The 17958-nt window shown below is 35.7% G+C and overlaps 1 protein-coding gene across 2 annotated transcripts; it reads right to left on the bottom strand.

The window, feature by feature from the left end:
• Positions 1-67: 67 nt before the first annotated feature.
• Positions 68-17219, bottom strand: zfyve21 (zinc finger, FYVE domain containing 21). Of its 2 annotated transcripts, XM_088087542.1 has the most exons (8): positions 17005-17219; positions 12950-13000; positions 9684-9852; positions 8457-8532; positions 7236-7327; positions 6880-6933; positions 4912-5042; positions 68-3616 (listed from the first exon to the last, which is right to left on the bottom strand). In XM_088087542.1, the coding sequence occupies exons 1-8, from the start codon at positions 17128-17130 to the stop codon at positions 3581-3583; spliced, it is 735 nt and encodes a 244-aa protein (XP_087943668.1). In that variant the 5' UTR covers positions 17131-17219; the 3' UTR covers positions 68-3580. The 2 variants fall into 2 exon arrangements, with proteins under 2 accessions (XP_087943668.1, XP_042356847.1); XM_042500913.2 differs by lacking the exon at positions 6880-6933 and having other exon boundaries at positions 17005-17217.
• Positions 17220-17958: the final 739 nt, after the last annotated feature.

The raw sequence follows: 17958 nt of genomic DNA, 5'->3' as shown, positions 1-17958 counted from the left end.
CCTTTTTGTTCATTTTAGCTCTTAATGGAGGATCCAGCTTTCCAAATGACACAACTGGCACCAAACATGTATAAACACTTGATTTTATTCTCAACAGAATAATCCAACAAAAGTGTTTTCGGCGTAATAAATGAAGCACAGGGATAAAAAGGACTGTGATCAGGGCGGGCTTTAAAGTGCAGGTACAAACACTGGCTGAGTGACGACTTCCAACAAAAACTCTTCAGTTAACTCGACACTGAGGACAGTCTGAGGGCTGCACAGACAGCATCACTGCACCACCATAAGGAAGTTTCTCAGATTTACTCATATTATATATAAAAAACTAAAAATAAACATTTAATGCTGCACTGGGCGAATGTGTTTGGATAAAAAATAAATATTAAACTGCAGAAATTCATTGTAAATTTGTGCATTTTTGATAAAATGTTAAGAATGGTGGATTTAATAAGTGCGTGATTGTGATTAAAAAACAGGACAAATTACAAAAATTACAATTTAAAACATTTTAAATTAACACAACTGGTCTCAAGCCAAAAAAATAAGAAAAAGAAGGACATTTCAGTTTTCAGCCACAAAAGTTAATAAGATGATTTGTGTTGCTGTCTGTGCAGCCCTCACAGGTAGCTTCATAACAAACGTTTCTTAGATGGAAGAACTTAAACTGGATAAAATCGTGAACGTACAGCGACGCCTCAGAGACGACATCGAGAGCGACCACACAGCTTTTATCTTCCATCTCTTCTGAAAAAAGCCAACGACTAGCGATTTTAATTCTTAGGTGAGCAGCGTACAAAAATAAACTTTATGTTACAAAGTGGAGGCGCTGAATGTTTTTATCGGGTACGACAGAGAGATAAAAGGCCCAAAAAAGCCGGCGGTCAACCGAGTCTTTGTTCCACTAAATCACTTTAAGTTGTTTCATTAAGCTTTGAGAAAAACTGGGAAGACAATACAGGATGGCAGCAAAACTTTAAAGAAATACAAATTATGATACTTGGTGATCTAAACACAGGACATAGTGTTCACATCTGAAATGCAACCGCGCATTTATAAATTGAGTGTTTTATTCGTGTGTGTTTTGACCGATTTGAGGTCACGCATGCTTGTTTTAGTGAAAACAGTCTTATCTAGATCCACTAATTTGCTTTTTTGAGAGCTTTCATCCACATCTCATAGTCTTCCTCTCTTAGCGAGTAAGAGGACGCTGAATTAAGATTTTTGTGTCACAACAACTAATTTACAGTATAATCTTCAAGTCACAAAAAACACTTCATGCTTAGGATTTAGTGTATTTTCAGGATTATATACTGAACAAAAATTGAATCGCAACACTTTAATTTCTGTCATTTTTTTCCAGTTTTCAACAAGTTTAAGTAAAAGATTTAAAACATGTTTTTTCCATGCATTCAATAGATATATTTCCCTTAAATTTTGGTCACAAATCTGTTAAAAATCCATGTTTATGTGTAGGAAAGTGTGCAAATTAAAACAAAAAAAGTTTATCAATAAGGTGTAAATCAAAATTTGAGAAAAATACGTCTCTTGCTTGCTTGGATCGTTATCTGAAACCTGCAAAAAGTGCTGCGTTTGAAGTTTTGTTCAGTCTAAATACGATAAACATACAAATCTTGATTTGTTATGAACACCCAACAGTGCTCCAAACTACCGAAATTTCAAACTTTAAGAGGGAAGTTAAGGAGAAATTGGGGACTTGTGGGCACAATAACAACATCAGGGTGTAAATATTTTTTAAAAAAGTCTCATGTGGCGTCACATACTTTAAAATCAAAATTAGGGTTAGGAAATGTTTAAATGTTGACTTAAATGTCCATTCACACTTTAATTTTTGAAAGAAGTTGTAATCTAACTTTGAGATCGGGCTTCCAGTATGTGGCTGCAGAGCGAGATTACTTTTTTTTTGCACTGGCTAAAATTCATGCAGCAGCTTCACCGAATCAGCCAAAACGTTTTGTGTAAAATCGATCCTCGGAAGCACGAATAACTACAAAAACACACAACTGACAAACCCACCGACTCAAACACAACTGAACAGCATTTGGTTGACTGCAGGTGGTGATTTCACATCCTGTTTGCAGCTCTGGACGACGATAATAACAAAAAAAAAAAAAGATAAAAAAGGGAAAAGTCAACAGAGTAAAGTCAAAAAGAATTCCTGTTTACAAGTTTTACAAAAACTATATTTCAGTTTTAAAAACGATGTAAGTACGTACACACCTCGTGTTAAAGTAGGAATAGTTAACAAAATAGCTCGTACAAAACTTCAATACATGAAACTACATTTAAAGCATTTATTTGTGTCTGTGTGTGAATCCATGAATCGTCTGTAGTTTCCTTAGAAGATTTAAATCTGTAAATAATCGTCGCGGAGAGAAGAGTTATTAAATTTACAGAGAAAAAACACAAACCTGAACTTTCATTTACTCTGAAACCGTCATGGACGCAGGTCTCTTAAAGGAAAAATCCAACCGTTTTGTTTACATTCTGGATAAATCGGTGATGATCTTTGCATTTCGGGAATCTATCCTTGCTTCTGCCTCAGTGAAAGTATCCTACATTTCCCAGAATGCCTTTCACTCCCGCTCAGACCTTTCTGGTGTATTTTCAAACTCTGCCGAAGCGAAAGCTTTGTCATCTATGGCCAACGGACAACCTAAAAAATGCAAAGCACATCACATATAGCTGCTGTTTTATCTGCATTAAAGGGTTTTAAAGGTGGATTTGTCTTTTAATCTGCACGTAACAAAGTTTTATCTGGAAGATCTGGTTCAAACTGGATCAGTCGTCCTACTGAAGGGCCCTTGAGCAAAGACATTCAGCCCCTACTTGGTGCTGTTCAGCTGACATCCGTAGAGGAAGTGTCAGCTGAATTTAAAAAAAAATAATTGTAAAATATCCCTACAGGGATCCGTAAAGTGTCTCATCACTTCCTCCAGGAAATAAAATCCCAGATAACAAAAATAAAAAATAAACTGCAGCATATAAAATTATTTAAACAACTGTGCCTCTATCTGAAGATTTACTGCATCTCTGAAGTTATGAAAAAGGGTTTATGAAAGGTGTAATGTCACATTTCACGACTGTTATAATGTAAAACTGTAAGTATCAAAGGATCAAAAAAGTCACATCTGAGAACGTAAAAACGCAGGAATCAAAAGCAGAAGCTTCCATAAGTTGTGTTGGAAATCTTCTTTTCCTGCCGTCTCACTAATCGGTTTAATTTTCTGTAAAAACATTAACGCTGCATGCCCTGATTTAAGTATTAAAACACAAAGGATTAAAGAACTCTGAGATGTAAAAAGCAAAATAATCAGCCTATTTGTGGTAAACATGATGTACAAAGTACTGGTTATAGAGGTAATAAAGTGTTTGCTTTTCGTATAAACGTTTCTCGCAGAAATCACCACGGTAAGAACTGGTATCAAGAACCGATGAGGAATCAGACGGATAAGCAGAATCAGAACTGGCGTTAATAAAAATCCAAACGATACCAAACCCCCGCAGAGACCGGGTACAAAAACACTTGGGTGTGCGCCCCCTGGAGGTTCAGACTCGCAGGTCACTGGTCGCGAGCTTCGTACAGCAGTTTGGCCGCCTGTGACGAAACACGGAGACACAAAAAACACGTTAACTCAGCACGAGAACACGCGTGGTCGCACAGATTTAACACAGTCTGCACAGTTTGCTGTAACTTTACTTTTTAGGTCCAGAGAGGAGAAAAAAGCTTTTATCCTGAAGGGGGCGCCAGAGGAAAGGACATTTTTGTTGTAATTCCAGTAAAACATTTGTAATACGTTTATTGCTTTGTGTTATAATCTCGCTTGTAGGTTAAGTGCTGTATAAATAAAGTCTGATTGATTGATTGAACTCTGGTCTTTGATCACAGCTCGAGGCTGCTGAAGGACTCAAAGTACATAAATGTCTGACAATGTTCTCCCACTTGTTGTGCTGTGAAAAGAAATCTGATTTTTAGGTATATTTGTTGGGTGGTAAAATCTGAAAATATTGTTTTTTTGGCTTTAGCCAATCCTGAACTGAGCTCAGAGAGATTTAAGTCCAGAATTTGGAATTCGTCAGGATGTAAAAGCCTGATTCAACATGGAAATTTTTTTAGATATTTTTAAATAAATTATTTATTTGTCTATTTTTTCTATGTCCATATTTCATTTTATTTTGTTGATTTATGTTTTGCTATTTTTAGCCTTATTTTTTAATCAATATTATGTTATTGGGTTTTATTTTCATTTTTAATTTATGCATTCTGTGCATTTTATCTTACTTTTACTAGTATGGTAGTGGGTTTAATCTATGTGAAAATGCATTATGTGTATTATATTCTTATTGTATTTTTTACGCAGGGTTTTATTATAACAATAATGATAATAATAAAAACAATAATAATACATTTTATTTATGAAGTGCTTTTAAAGGGACTCAAGACTGTACAAAGGAAAATGCAGCAAAAGTATAATAACATAACACATATTATGTCTTTCAGTCTTCTGTCTCAATGTGAAGCACTCGATGAATGTAATTTCTTTGTTGTAAAGCGCAATGGGCTGCGTTTCTTGTATGAAAGGTGCTATACAAATAAAGTTTATTCTTATATATATATATCTATATTTGTTTCTATGGACCTCTTTATGAGCTGAGTTTTTAATTAAGTTTTTAATTGAATTTAAATTCAATCATCAGCTAATTTTTCCTCAAGCCAAACTTCATTTGTAAAGCACATTTAAAAATAACCACAGTCCACTTGAGTGCAGAGCAGGCACAAAATACAAAATGTTTCTGGACTTTTAACGGCTAAAAAACTTTAAACACTTTTAAGGACGTGCAGACATCGCGAGCGCAGCGACAGTTTGACCTCTCGTGTTGTGTCTGTTGTACCTTGTGCATCGCAGCCAGCCATAACGAGGCCGCCTTCTTGTCTTCTGCTGCCTCCATGCGCAGCTGCTGGGCGTCCTGGGAGCCCATTGGCTTGTAGTGGAGCAGCATGCCGCTGGCACGCGACGTCCCTCCTGCACACAGACACACACATGCACAGAGACACACACACATGCACAGAGACATGCACAGAGACACAGACAGAGACACACACAATCAGAAATAAACTAAAAAAAAAAAAAGATGGATTAAACTGAATAGACCCGTCCGTCACAGAAAATGTATTTTGTGGGTCTTTTGTCTTCCAAAATGATCAGACAGCAAAAAAAGATTAAAAGTCTTCAGCTCAGACTGGATGACATTTTAAAGAAAGTTATGTTGACATTTTTAAGTCTGTAAGTCACTCCGACACTTTTGGAAAAAGTTTGACACTTTGTAAACAATGTAAAAAAAACCCAAAAAAAACAGTGCCACACAAATTAAGTCAAATTTTGCCTCTTTTTTGTCTCATTAACGCCTGCAGGTTATTCAATAAGTGATAAACAAAGCGAAAAGGTGCATTACAGCTGAATGTTAAGAAAACAAAATAACAAACCAAAACTAAAAATGTCAAGAAATCCCTCAGTGAGAAACTTCATCCCCATGAGATCTGCATCAAAAATATCAATAACAAACCTTAGAAAAATACTCATGCATGCACAAAATACAGATGTAAGAGAGATAAAAATGAAATGAAAGATTAAAATCAATGACAGAAGAGAAAAACAGTTGTCAGAATAAAACGTTGGCGTTTTATGTTTCTGCAAAACACAGATATGCTCCATTTGTACTTTTATATCGAGGTTTCTAAAGTGACATTTTATGTGAGCTGTCTTTGTCATCGGGGGGAGGACACGATGAAACAGCAAAACGGGCTGTGATTTACTGAGTCATGCTGTGTTTTTAGCAGCTTTTTAGACACCAAATGTGGGTGTTTTTTGGCAAATCATCCCTGTTTTTCCCCCGGGATAGTGCAACAAAAAGGTTGTTTTTTTTAAGAGACTCACCGCTGCGTTTTCAGCCGGGATTGTGTCATGAAAAGCAGCATTTTACAGACTCATCAAAACATTTTAAGATTGTGCCATTAAAATCAGTCATTTTTTATATGAAGTCAGTTTTTTTTTAACAGTCGTTGTTGCATTTTCAGCAAGGACTATCCCCTGAAAAGTGTTTTTTTTTCAAATTACTGTTTTCAGCAGCTTATTAGCTACAAAATGTGTTTTTGTTGATTGATATTTTTAGCAATCTGCACCTTGTTTTTCCACTGGGGACAGTGCCATGTAAAGTGGTTTGCATCTTTCAGTGGTTTTTTAGCCACCAAACGTTGTTGTTTTTTAGCAACCTGTTGCTGTTTTTTCACTTGCAATTGTGCCACCAAAAGCACTTTTTTACCGAAATATCGACAGCATCTCCTGACTTGATTGTGCCAGCAAAACTGTTTTTTTAAAGCCCAAACATTACGTTCTTTTAACAATAACCAAGCAGGTTATTTTGCTGTATTTGCTGCATAATAACGTATGATTTCAAAGTATCCGTTGTTTGCAGGATGCCAACATTTATTCTGGTGATTGGATTGAAAATGAAGCCCCAAAAAAAGACGATGAGAGTAAATCATTATGTGTAGACGGAACTAAAAATCCTAAAATAATGACATAACCGCCACTGCGTTTTGAGACGTTAATGGTTCGATGGTCGTGAGACACAAACATGCTGCGTGCAGGAGGGAGGACAGGAGTATCAGATTTAAGGACTGTGAGGTGTAAAAAAAACAGAATAGTGTCAGTGATTTCTTTTTCAGGCCTCTTCATGCACACAAGATGAAAACACAAACAAAGGAAATAAAATAAATAAAAGAAACCAGATCTGGGAACAAAAGAAAAGACGAGGATGAAGTGACGATGACGATGGACCGAACAGTGAAGCAGAGCTAACCTTCAGAGAGACACTGACTGTCCAGCAGACTGGTGTAAGTGTGAATGTCATTCTCTGAGGAGGAAGAAGAGCCAGACCACCAGAGTCAAAGCAGCAGAGGAGAAACAGTTTGTTAGTGTTAGTTTGGGGAAAAAAAACAGGTTTAAGTGTTAATCAAGAAATTCCTCAGTTAGTTAGAGGATCCATCGTGAGAAAAAAAACATGACGAAGACACAATTTCCAGTAATTACAAAAAATAAAACAAATGAAGCTGTTATTTTTTCTTTGTCATGAAAAGTCTAACTTCTGTTAAAAAAAAAAAAAACACTCACAAATATGCACTGAAATTCAAATTTCAACACACGTGAAGCACTCACCTCCTGGACTCGACCCGTCTGTCAAAATCTGCATGCTGGAGATCCGAGACAACTCCACCTCAAAGTGACTTTCCCCGTCGAGGAACAGGTACCTGATATTTGAAAAAAAATATAAATAAATAAATAAATACACTCAAACAAAATTGATTTATCTACCAGTTTGACTGATCAGAACATCTGATTTTAAATGAATTTTCTGCCATCTGCTTCATCAGATAATTCACACTAAATGCCTAAAAGGTGATTTTTTAGATTTGTTTTGTGCACTTGAAGCACATTTGGTTACATATCTTTACACTTAAGTGGACGTTATTAAATTTGTTGCCTCTGTTTTTAAGTTGTATCTTTGGTCTTTTCGATTATTTATCTCTTGTATTTATTTATTTCTGTTTTTTTTATTTAGTTTAAAAGTTATATTATTCACTGCTGCAACTTTTAGTAATGCACTTTTTCTGTGTTTTGTTAAATCTGCTCTGTGAAGCACTTTTGGCTGCACGACTGTATGAAAGGTGCTATATAAATAATATATAAATAATGTTTGATTTGATTTAGGACCTCAATCTAGAAATTTTTCGACCTTTGGCCCTGCTCATATCTGTTATCTGACTGTGTTAAGGTCCACTTCAGCTGCACTGCAGTTTCACATATGAAGGTTTGGGATCAAATATCACGTGTACACTCATAAATCATTTTAATAACCATCACTACAAACCAGAAAACAAAACAGTTTAATAAGGAATCACTTAAACACAGTGCTACTATTAATACACATTTACCACTAATGAGGTAAACAGCACGCTGAACATTTGAATTGATAAATTTAATGTGCTGAACAGGTTCTTAAAAGGCAAATTCACACAAATTACAAATAAACCCCAACATTTTTCCACTTCTCCTCTCGTGATATCCTGCCGGGCCAATAGTTTGAATTTTATTCTCTGGTTTTTGTGACATTTTTCCGATATTTCTGCATCTCCCCAAAATACAATCATTGTGAATAAAATTTCATTTGAAGGGTTTTTTTGCAACAACTTTTCTCAACAGTGCGGAACAAAATAAAAAAAAAAGCCCTTATAGTTGGCGGATATCTCAAACCCTCAGCACAAAAATCTGACATGAATCAACATAACCAGACACCAATAATGAAAAATAAAATGTTTTTTAAATTTGTAATTACAGTGTGTGGAAGACTGAAATCTAAAAACAAGCTAAAAAGCTCACCTGTGGTTGTTGGAGAGGCGACATGTCATGGTTTCAGACTTCTCTGACGTTCCCAAAGTGATGACGAAGGTGCCACCTGGAAACCGAACAACAACATTAAGCTCTGTAAGAATCTGTAACGCTGCACTTAAATGTAGAAACCCGTTTTATCACAAACACTTATGCTTGGTGGGTTTTTGTTTTTTTGTTTGGTAACAGTATTTCATAGAAAAGATCGACCAGACCACAAAATATAAAACTGACTGGATGTCGAACCTCAAAAATGTTTGAGTGTCTGGTTGGATTTTTCAATATTGGAAGAAAAACATTTATTGAGATTAATGACAAATCGTTTCACTCATTCATCATGAAGATAATGTCCAATAATCTCTATTTCCATTTCTCTGATTTTAAATCTTTGTAAAATGAAAATCGTTGCGTTATTTGCAATATGAAGACGTCACCTCGTGCCCTTTTGGAAAATGTGATGAGCATTTTCTCAATAATCCAACATTTTACATTCAAAACTAAATGACTGATCAAGATTTCTCAAGCTTTAGTTCAGCAGTCAGCTGAGGATTTAACATCACATGTGACAAAGAGATTTATGTCTTTGTGTTTTCTTCTTCAGCGACTTTCGGTTTTCTGCTGATCTATTGATAACGTCATCATCAATAAAGCAGGAGGCCCTCAAACGCGCTGCGGGCTTTACATCACAGGCATTCGGCCGGTCTTCGTCCTGCAGCTCCGGGCTGCTGATGGATTTTTCATTAAGAGCTGCTGCTGCTGCGTATTTATAGCAACACACTGACCCACACTCAACAACAACACAATGGATTATCAGGGCACGAGGAGGAGGAGGAGGAGGAGGAGGAGGAGGAGGAGGAGGAGGAGGAGGAGGAGGAGGGAACACAGTGTTTCATGTGACGTGTGTCAGGTCATAAAGTCATAAACTGATATCAAATAAGAGGCAGGCTGAAAGACCGAGACACGAAGCTGCATTTATAACACTGATTTTAACTTCTGCAATAATAATTTTTAATAACAGTTTACGATGATTCTTCAACCGAGGAACCGCTGACGAGAGCAAATCATCTTTTAAAAAAAGTCTCTAATGTTTCATTCCAAATGTTATTCCTAACAGGGTGAGAAACTGTATTTACACTAAATGCAAAAGAAAAAGGTTTGGAAAAAAGGAATTAAACGTGTCGCACAACAACAAAAAAATAATTCAGGTAAACTTCTCACCTGCCAGAAGCACTTTGAGCTGCTTGTCGTAAAACTCCATCTCTTTCTGGGAGGCCAGGCTGCACTCGGCGCACTGCCGCACCGGATCCACGAAACACATGCGGGGCAGCGCCACCTTCTTACTGCAGCATTTATCACAGAAACACCGGCCGCACCGCCGACAGTGATGCTGCGGGAAAAAACAATTACAATCACATTTACAGACGATTTTTTGATTTCTTAATACTTCTCTTATTGTGTCATTTTAAAAGGGAAAGTTCAACCTAAAATAAAAAATACAAAATTGTTCTCTTAGGCTAAAGCTTTTTATCTGTCTAGAGTGTTTTGGTTCGAGTCGCAGAGTATTGACCGACAGCCCGCTCCAGCACACGGAAATGTGTGATCGTATTAATTTGGGAATAAATCCATTTAATAAGAAGTTTGTATGTGGTGTATTGAAAGAAAGACCTGCACTGTCTTGTGAGACATCATGAGGTTATTAATTTCACTTATCAATGCATTAATTAGCACTTATTGATGCATGAAGACGGCTGTCCCAATAAGGGTACTGAAGGTGATTTATCACATATTCACATGAATACTACAATACTTAAAGACATACTGTACATATAAGAACAATAAATCCTGTGGTTTCTGTTTGACTGACTGATGCAGCGACAGGAAGTCTGTCAGCAGAAACTGCAGTGTCAAGTTTTTGTTCCAGTTTGGGCCCGAAAGATTTTTTTAACCAAAAAACTCGGAAGCTGCTGAATAAAATCTGAATCACTAACACGTATCAGACAAACTGAGATCATCTGGTGTTAGAGCGAACTAGAAAATGTTGACTACAGCACTTTGTAAAAAGAGGACGGGAAATTAAACACTTCAGCGTTCAACTTTCTCAAAAATAACGTGAATCATAAGAAAACATCTACAGGCTGACCATTTTGTGGATTTACAGACTAAATTAAATGCAGAAAAACATTAAAACAACTGTTTCACAACTTCAACAGGCCTCAGAGTTGACTAGAAGTCGTATGTTATTTAGACTTCTTATTTTAAGTTTAGTTTAAAGCAAAAGTGTGTAAGATTTAGAGGGATTTAGTGGCGTCTGGTGGGGAGGATTGCAGATCCTCATTGTTCATGAGGTTTTCACGGCGAGCCGAACTATCCAAAGAGGTCTCTTCCTCTTAAAAACAAATGGAAACGCTGATCTAATCAGGTAAAAAAAAATTTAAAAAAAAAAGCAGTTTCACGTTACAAAATCAGTGTTCTTTATTGCTGCAATTTAGCACAAATGTGTGATGATTAGCTGGAACATGAGGATGATAAAAAACCTGGTACGATGCATCGCTCCTGGTTTTATTTAAGGTTAGTATTTTTGTTGTGCACTGTTCCTGTTTAAATAAAATGACATTTTGGAGATGGGACAAGCACCTGCTCATGTGTGCGCACCTTCTTCTCTAATAAGTTTAATAACTAGCTCTGCGTGGGACTGTTTTTCTAATGCCGCCCCTGCTCGCTCCTGGTGGATTTTCACTGCTGCCTGCTCCTGCTGAGTATTATCTAGTCTCGTGAGGTGTGTCCGCTCCCGCAGTTCAGTGCCTGCACAACAGCTCGATTATCAATAGATTGCGTCTTCTTCCGTCACACAGGAAAAACACGTTATTAAACAGTGGTTTCACGAAAGAAAGGCACATATGTCTGTGATAAGAAGTGAAATTATGTTCGGGTTCATAATTATAATCGTAACTACAGTTATTCTGGTGTCTCTGGGATTCAGTGTTATTATTATAATTATTATTATTATCTGTAATATTTCTGACAAATTCCTCCAAATTTGCCTTGTTTTACTTTTTTATTTCGATATTCTGCTTTGTTTCCAGTTCACTTGTTGACGTTTCCATCCTTCATGTTAATTAATCTCCTGCATTCACACGTCTATTTTTGAGCGCCTGCAGCAGAGATTAAACTGCCTGTTCCCGCGACAACTGTGTCAGTCCCCAGGCAGTCCTCTAGTCTCTTTATCTCCCAAACAAATGGACAGGAGGATTAAAACCAGTAAAAACACTGAATGACGCAGTTTCACATTAACCCTTAGGGCCCGCTTTAATATTACACACACTCGTACACACAAAATGTGCTTTTCAAATCAAGTTTAAAAAAATATTATACATTAATATTTTTAACTACTTTCATTTAGATATTTTTTAATCATCATCAGTCCTAATCACAAGTATCAAATATTCATTAATTTTCAGAATTTTAACCCTTTAAATGTCAGGTTTTTGTTATGATACCACTATTTTTTAGATGGCAAAAAAACACAAAAAATTAATTATTTTCTTTATACTACATGCAGAGTAATTTTTATTTATTTATTTATTTATTTTAATTTGAGGCAACATTGATTGTGACAGTTCATATAGTGGAAATAACATGTTTTGTCTTCATATGCCAAATATGGTAATAATTATATCAGGTGGAAAAGAGTAAAAATTATAAAATTCCACAGCAAAAACCCAGAAACACCCAGAAATAATAAAATGCATGTTTTTATGCTTTGATGGCTGAGGGATCAAAAAATGCATTTTTTTGCACTTAACAGTATGAATGTAACAATTTTGTTTTTTTTTTGTTTTTTTTGTAGGAGCAGGAAATTCCAAGATTAAACAAAAAAAAAAAACACAATCTTGCCAAAATGTATGCCATATGCATGACCACAGCCAAAAAAATATCAAAAAATGAAGAATGCAAAGCGCTCAAAATGTGCCAAACAGTCTCTAAGGGTTAAATATTCAGTGTTTTTCCAAATCTCTCAGTGCAGAGCAACTATACACTTAAGTAAACATACTTATCATGTTCTATTTTTGCCAATAGATCCTCGAAATCTCACATACTGTTCCCTGGAGTTTAGTTTAAAATACATACATTCATGAAGTTGGCAGGTGAGTTTAAATTATATATGAGCTACTGTTGAAAGATTCCCTGATTTAATTTTATTGTCAACAGAAAGTACTTTCTAGTAAACATGCAGAGAAAGTAGGGCAGGAATAAGCAGAGCAGCAGATCTACAGTGTGTTTTTTTGTCAGGAGTCAGTGGAAAGAAAAGTCACCACAGAGGCCTCAGTGTGTCTCTGTGCCAAAGTAAATGAACAGAAGCCAGGCGGGAAATAAATCAGGTTTCACAACTCAGACAAAAACCCAAGGCTCAAACTATTTTTTTCTACGTGCATGTGTATCACGAATCTGTGATGAGTCGTCGTGTTTGCAGAAACAAAACCAACCTTTCTTCTGATGAAGTCAAACTTGGTGTCACACTGCATGCATCTTGGACACTGGAGGACGGGAGAGAAGAAAAACAGGATGTTACACAACATGCTGAGCTCAACGGCCGCTAAAAAAATGCTCTGGAAGATTATTTCTAATACATATTTTTATTGCTTCACTGTCATTAGGTTACAAAGAAAACATTTTAGTATTTTACAGACATGTTAGTTTTTTTTGCTGGAAGATAATTCAAGTCTTTAAATGGCCCAAAGCATATAGATATTTAATTTACCATCACAGAAGAGTCAGAAAATCAACAAAAGTTCACATTTTAAAAGTCAAAAACAGTTCATTTTGGCATCTTTTTTAAACTAAATTATCTAAATGAATAATCCAATATTAAAACAGCCGCATGATCATTTCCAGCTGACTCGCTAATCAATTAATAAAATAATTGTTTCAGCTCGGTATGTTTTTACTGAGTTTTTTTTTTTTAATTAAAAGATGATGCTTTTCACATGCTGCAAGACAAATTTACCACGCAAGAAAAAAGTAACTCCACAGCCTCTTTTTAGCCTTTTTTACTTAAATATTATTGTATTTAACTAAAATTATTGACTTTTACTTGCAATAAACTGTTTATCATGTTGATATTGCTACAAATAGTCATTTTTTAATCTTTCAGCCTGTTTTGATGCGGTTTTGCAAATCAAAGTCATATTTACAATGCAAGACCATAAAGAACTGAAATTACTTGTGACAGACACAATCTTTCACTTTCAGATCAGAAACAAAAGGATGTATGGTGCCAAAATAAAAGTTCTTTACAGCCTTTTTAGCCAAGCTTTACTAAAGTAATATTCTGAATGCACGACTTTTGCTTGCTTTTGTATTTTTCCATGTTGGCATTTCTATTATTATTTAAATAAAGAGCCTGAGTACTTCTTCTTACACTGCAAGAGGACTTTTTTTTAAAGCAAATATTCATATTTCAGTGAGTAAAACCATAATTTTTGGCTGACTGAAACAGACATAAACCTCAATTTTTAGATCAGGGAAAAAGTTTCTTTACAGTCTTTATTAGTCTTGTTTTACTTAATTGATATTCTGAATGCAAGACTTTTGTTTGATACTGACCCATGTCAGTATTAATACTTTTTAAAGAGTCAACTGCAAAATAAAGACAAAATACAACGATTTAAATTGGAAAACTCTCCCCCTACACCAAGCCCCCCCAAAAACATAAATCCCTCCCCAGCCTTTAAATATTACTTGACATGCTTCCCCCTTTTTTTGTAACATCAGTAAATGTATTTAGTTAGTGCTTTCCACCGCTGAAAACATGGTAAAAGTCTTAAAAGCAGTTAAAGCGTTTTCTTACAATCACCAGATGCTGTTTATTACTATTTTGGTTGAACTTACTTCATTTCTGCAGTCGATTTTGTTGTGTTTTTTAAATGCTGCTGCACGGCCCCTGCAGGGCAAACAAGACCTAAACTGAAACATGCAACAATCTTCACTTTTAAATCAGAAATATAAGATACGTACAACTATTTCACAGCCTTTTTTTAGGCGAATATGAGACTGTTTTACAGATTATTAATCTGGATTCAGGACTTTTACTTGCAGTTAAGTGATTTTCCATTCTGATATTGCTACTCTAACTTCACTAAAGCACTTAAATATTTACACTAACACATTACACCTCTTTAAAATCATGTCTGCTCCTCTTTGACACTGTTTGCAGATTAATCCTGAGCTCAAAAACCAGCAGCACAGAAATGATTAACTTTTCTGGCTGCAGTTCAGTGTCAGTCTGGTCAAAGTGCCTCTGTCAAACAGACAGTTAGTGTTTGTCTGTGTGTGTTTTACAGCTCTGACACACACACACACACACACACACACACACACACACACACACACACACACACAGAAGAGCTAACAGCAGCTAGCTAAACATGACAGGCTCGGTGTGTACGTGGCTGTTAGCTCACAAACAAAACTACGGATGTTTCGTCACTTTAACCGCCTCCGGTGAAGATAAACCGTCATGACGGGGTCTGACAGGTAGTTTTAACTGTTGACTAGCTGGTTATCAAACAGGCTGTGCGTGTTTAGCTGCCAGGCTGGTCGTGAGACGCCCAGTCCCGGGGCCAACTGCGGTGTCCAGCGCCGCGTCAAGCTAGCAGCAGTTAGCAACAGTTAGCACGGAGGAGACCGGATGTGGAGAGCCTTTAGAAAATAAAAGCGCCTCAACCACAACACCTTCATTAAGAGCCCAAAATGAAGAGTAACTAATTACATTTACTCAAGTATTTAATTAAGAACTTGTGACACATATTGTGTACATATTCGTATTGTTATGTTTATCTCAGTGTAGCTTTGCACACAGTTATATTTTCATATTTTGAGCTTTCGTTAGTTTTTTTCCATTATATTGTAGCACAGTTTTATATTTTAAACACTCAGCACATTATCAATAGCATAATTTAAATAATCACAATTAAGTGATTAAAAGCTTTTTTTCACTTTTGCATACAAAATAATTTAAATTCACTACAAAAATAGTTGCAGATTCATTTTCACGTGATTCACTAGTCGTGAACTAATTGCTACAGTTTTAAATGGTTTAAATTTTTTTTTGAGTCGAATTAACACATGCTGTTTGTTACTATTTGGGGTTAATGCACTTCTTTTCTGAATTTTTTACCGTCTATTTTTATTTGTTTTTGTTTGTTTGCTTTGAAATGAAATTGAAGTGCAGGGCAAACAAGAACTGAAATGAAATATACAAAAATCTCCACTTTTAGATCAGAAATATAAGTCGGTATGGTTTAGATAAAAGTACTTCACAGCCCTTTTTAGACACTGAAATTTTTACCTTGTTGTGGAGGCTTCAAATAAGCCTCTCTCTGTACAATGTACCATGTTATTTTTTCATTGGAAATAAAGTTTGTAAAATTTGATGAACTTATGATTTGTATCTTTATTTAATCAAATTCTGTCATGAGTTTATTTGTTCCACCTACCTGCGCAGGGACTACGGGTGGAAAATAGCAGCTTTGCTAAAATCTGGTTCTCCTTGATTTTTATAAAGTTGCTGTTTTATTGTGCATTGTTCCTGTCTAAATAAAATTACATTACAACATTTGTTTAAAAAATGGCAAATACATTTAATTTCTACCCATTTCCTGGGATGGAAATCGTACTGCGAAATTCTCAACCTGCTGCAATTTCTACTGACAACTAATTTTTGGAGAAGGGACAGGAAGGGAAGGGACGGTCATGCATTTTCCTAAAGTCACTCGGGGAGACTCGTCCCCCCACTCTGATAAATAAACAGCAGCACCTGAGTGAGTTACCTCACCACTTACAATAAATACTGTGATTTATCTCTTAACCTTTTAAAACCTGAGCAAACTGGCTTGATTTCTTTCAAATGCACCAGAGAAAGAAGGCAATGAGCAACCTCACAAAAAATGTCTAAAAAATAGCAAGAAATTTGCAAAACCTTACAAGAAAATTAGGCAGCAAAAAAAAAAAACAAACACGAAAATTATTTTCAGGAAGTACTAAAAAAAAGATGAAAAAATGTCTCTTTTCTTGTAGAATATACCAAATATACCATGATTACATTAATAAATGATTTTTTTGGAGATATTTCCAATTGTTTTTCATCAGATTTTGTCAAAGGATTTACTAATTACCTTGTACCATTTTTTTAATTTGAGGGAAATTTATTTTCAAATTGCTCATTGCCTTTTTTCCCAAAGTGTTTCAAAAATAAATTAGACAGGTTTTTGTGAAAGGCGCATAATAACGCTACTGAAGATCGAGGTATTAAGTGCAGTTTAAGAGCTTTTAAACTCTTAAGAGTTGGTGCAACCGAATTCAAAATATAACAAAAAAAAAGCCAACTAAATTAAGATAATTTTGTAATAATGTTTACAAACGTTAACTGTGATGTTTAGTTCGCAAACAGCTCGTTTATTGTGAAAATCCAAACCGGAATAGCCTTGGTTGTCGCTACGTTAGCTTCTCGCTGTCAAATAAAACCTCCGCCTCGTCTCACCTCTTTATCCGGGACCCACTGCGGCTCGTCCAGGGAGAAGGGGCTGTTGAAGGCGCCGTTTTCGGGCACCATGCGGAGACCGCTGGGGCTCCGGACGAGCTTCTTCCCATCAGGCACCGCAGACATTTTTCACTGTTAGCAGCTTTTTCTGCGCGTGTAGCGGAGACTCCTTCGGCACTACCTCCTGACAGGACCCGCCCACCGCCGGTGACTGACAGCGCCTTTAGCTAATCAGAGGGCTTCTGTGAGGACACGCCCTCCACGAATGATTGACGGGTTTGACGAATCAGAGCGCAGAGCTGAAGTCACGTGGTGCGACGTGTTTTGGTTTTTACAACTGCGCCCAAAATACACGAAATACACTAAATACACGAAATACACACACTGCTGCAGGACAGTAAAAACAGCTACAGGAGCTTTTAACCGGTTTAATTAATTACTTTGTTTAATATGATATTAAAAGATAAATAGTAATTACTTTACCAATTGCTCATGATGTCTGATTGTTCAAAACTTTCTCACTTTTCAGGTTTATAGGTTTATTCTTCTCAAACTTCATCGAATATTATTTTATTTTATTTGACAGGGACCATCTACAATTTATTAATTTTATTTTTTTATTTTTTTTAAAAAGAGTTACATATCTAATTTTGTTTGAAATCTTTTTTTAAAAAAATATTTTTGTAACCCTAGCCTAACCAAAAAAAGTAATGTAAAAAAAAAAGCTACAAAAACGTGTGCGAGTGAAAGTGTGTTCATTCTTCCACAACCTTGCTATTAAATAATAATATTTAATATATATGTATATATATGTATACATACATACATACATACATTTGCAGTGATTAGCAATGATTTTTCTTGAATATATCTATACATATATATTAAATAATACTATTATGTATAATAGAATATATATTCTATAAAATGATATTATTATTATTATTATTATTA

Source organism: Plectropomus leopardus, chromosome 14, assembly GCF_026936395.1.
Source record: "Plectropomus leopardus strain MGB_pleo_1.0 chromosome 14, ASM2693639v1, whole genome shotgun sequence".
NCBI classification, from domain to species: Eukaryota; Metazoa; Chordata; class Actinopteri; order Perciformes; family Serranidae; genus Plectropomus; species Plectropomus leopardus.
This window is presented reverse-complemented; position numbering and strand designations above follow the sequence as displayed.

Excerpts from the sequence above, each read along its gene's own strand:
- zfyve21 (XM_088087542.1), bottom strand. The coding sequence starts at position 17,130 with ATGTCTGCGGTGCCTGATGGGAAGAAGCTCGTCCGGAGCCCCAGCGGT. Across the intron at positions 13,001-17,004 it reads AGTGGGTCCCGGATAAAGAG|TGTCCAAGATGCATGCAGTG; the intron begins GTGAGACGAGGC and ends CCCGTCCTCCAG. Across the intron at positions 8,533-9,683 it reads GCTCAAAGTGCTTCTGGCAG|GTGGCACCTTCGTCATCACT; the intron begins GTGAGAAGTTTA and ends TTCGGTTTCCAG.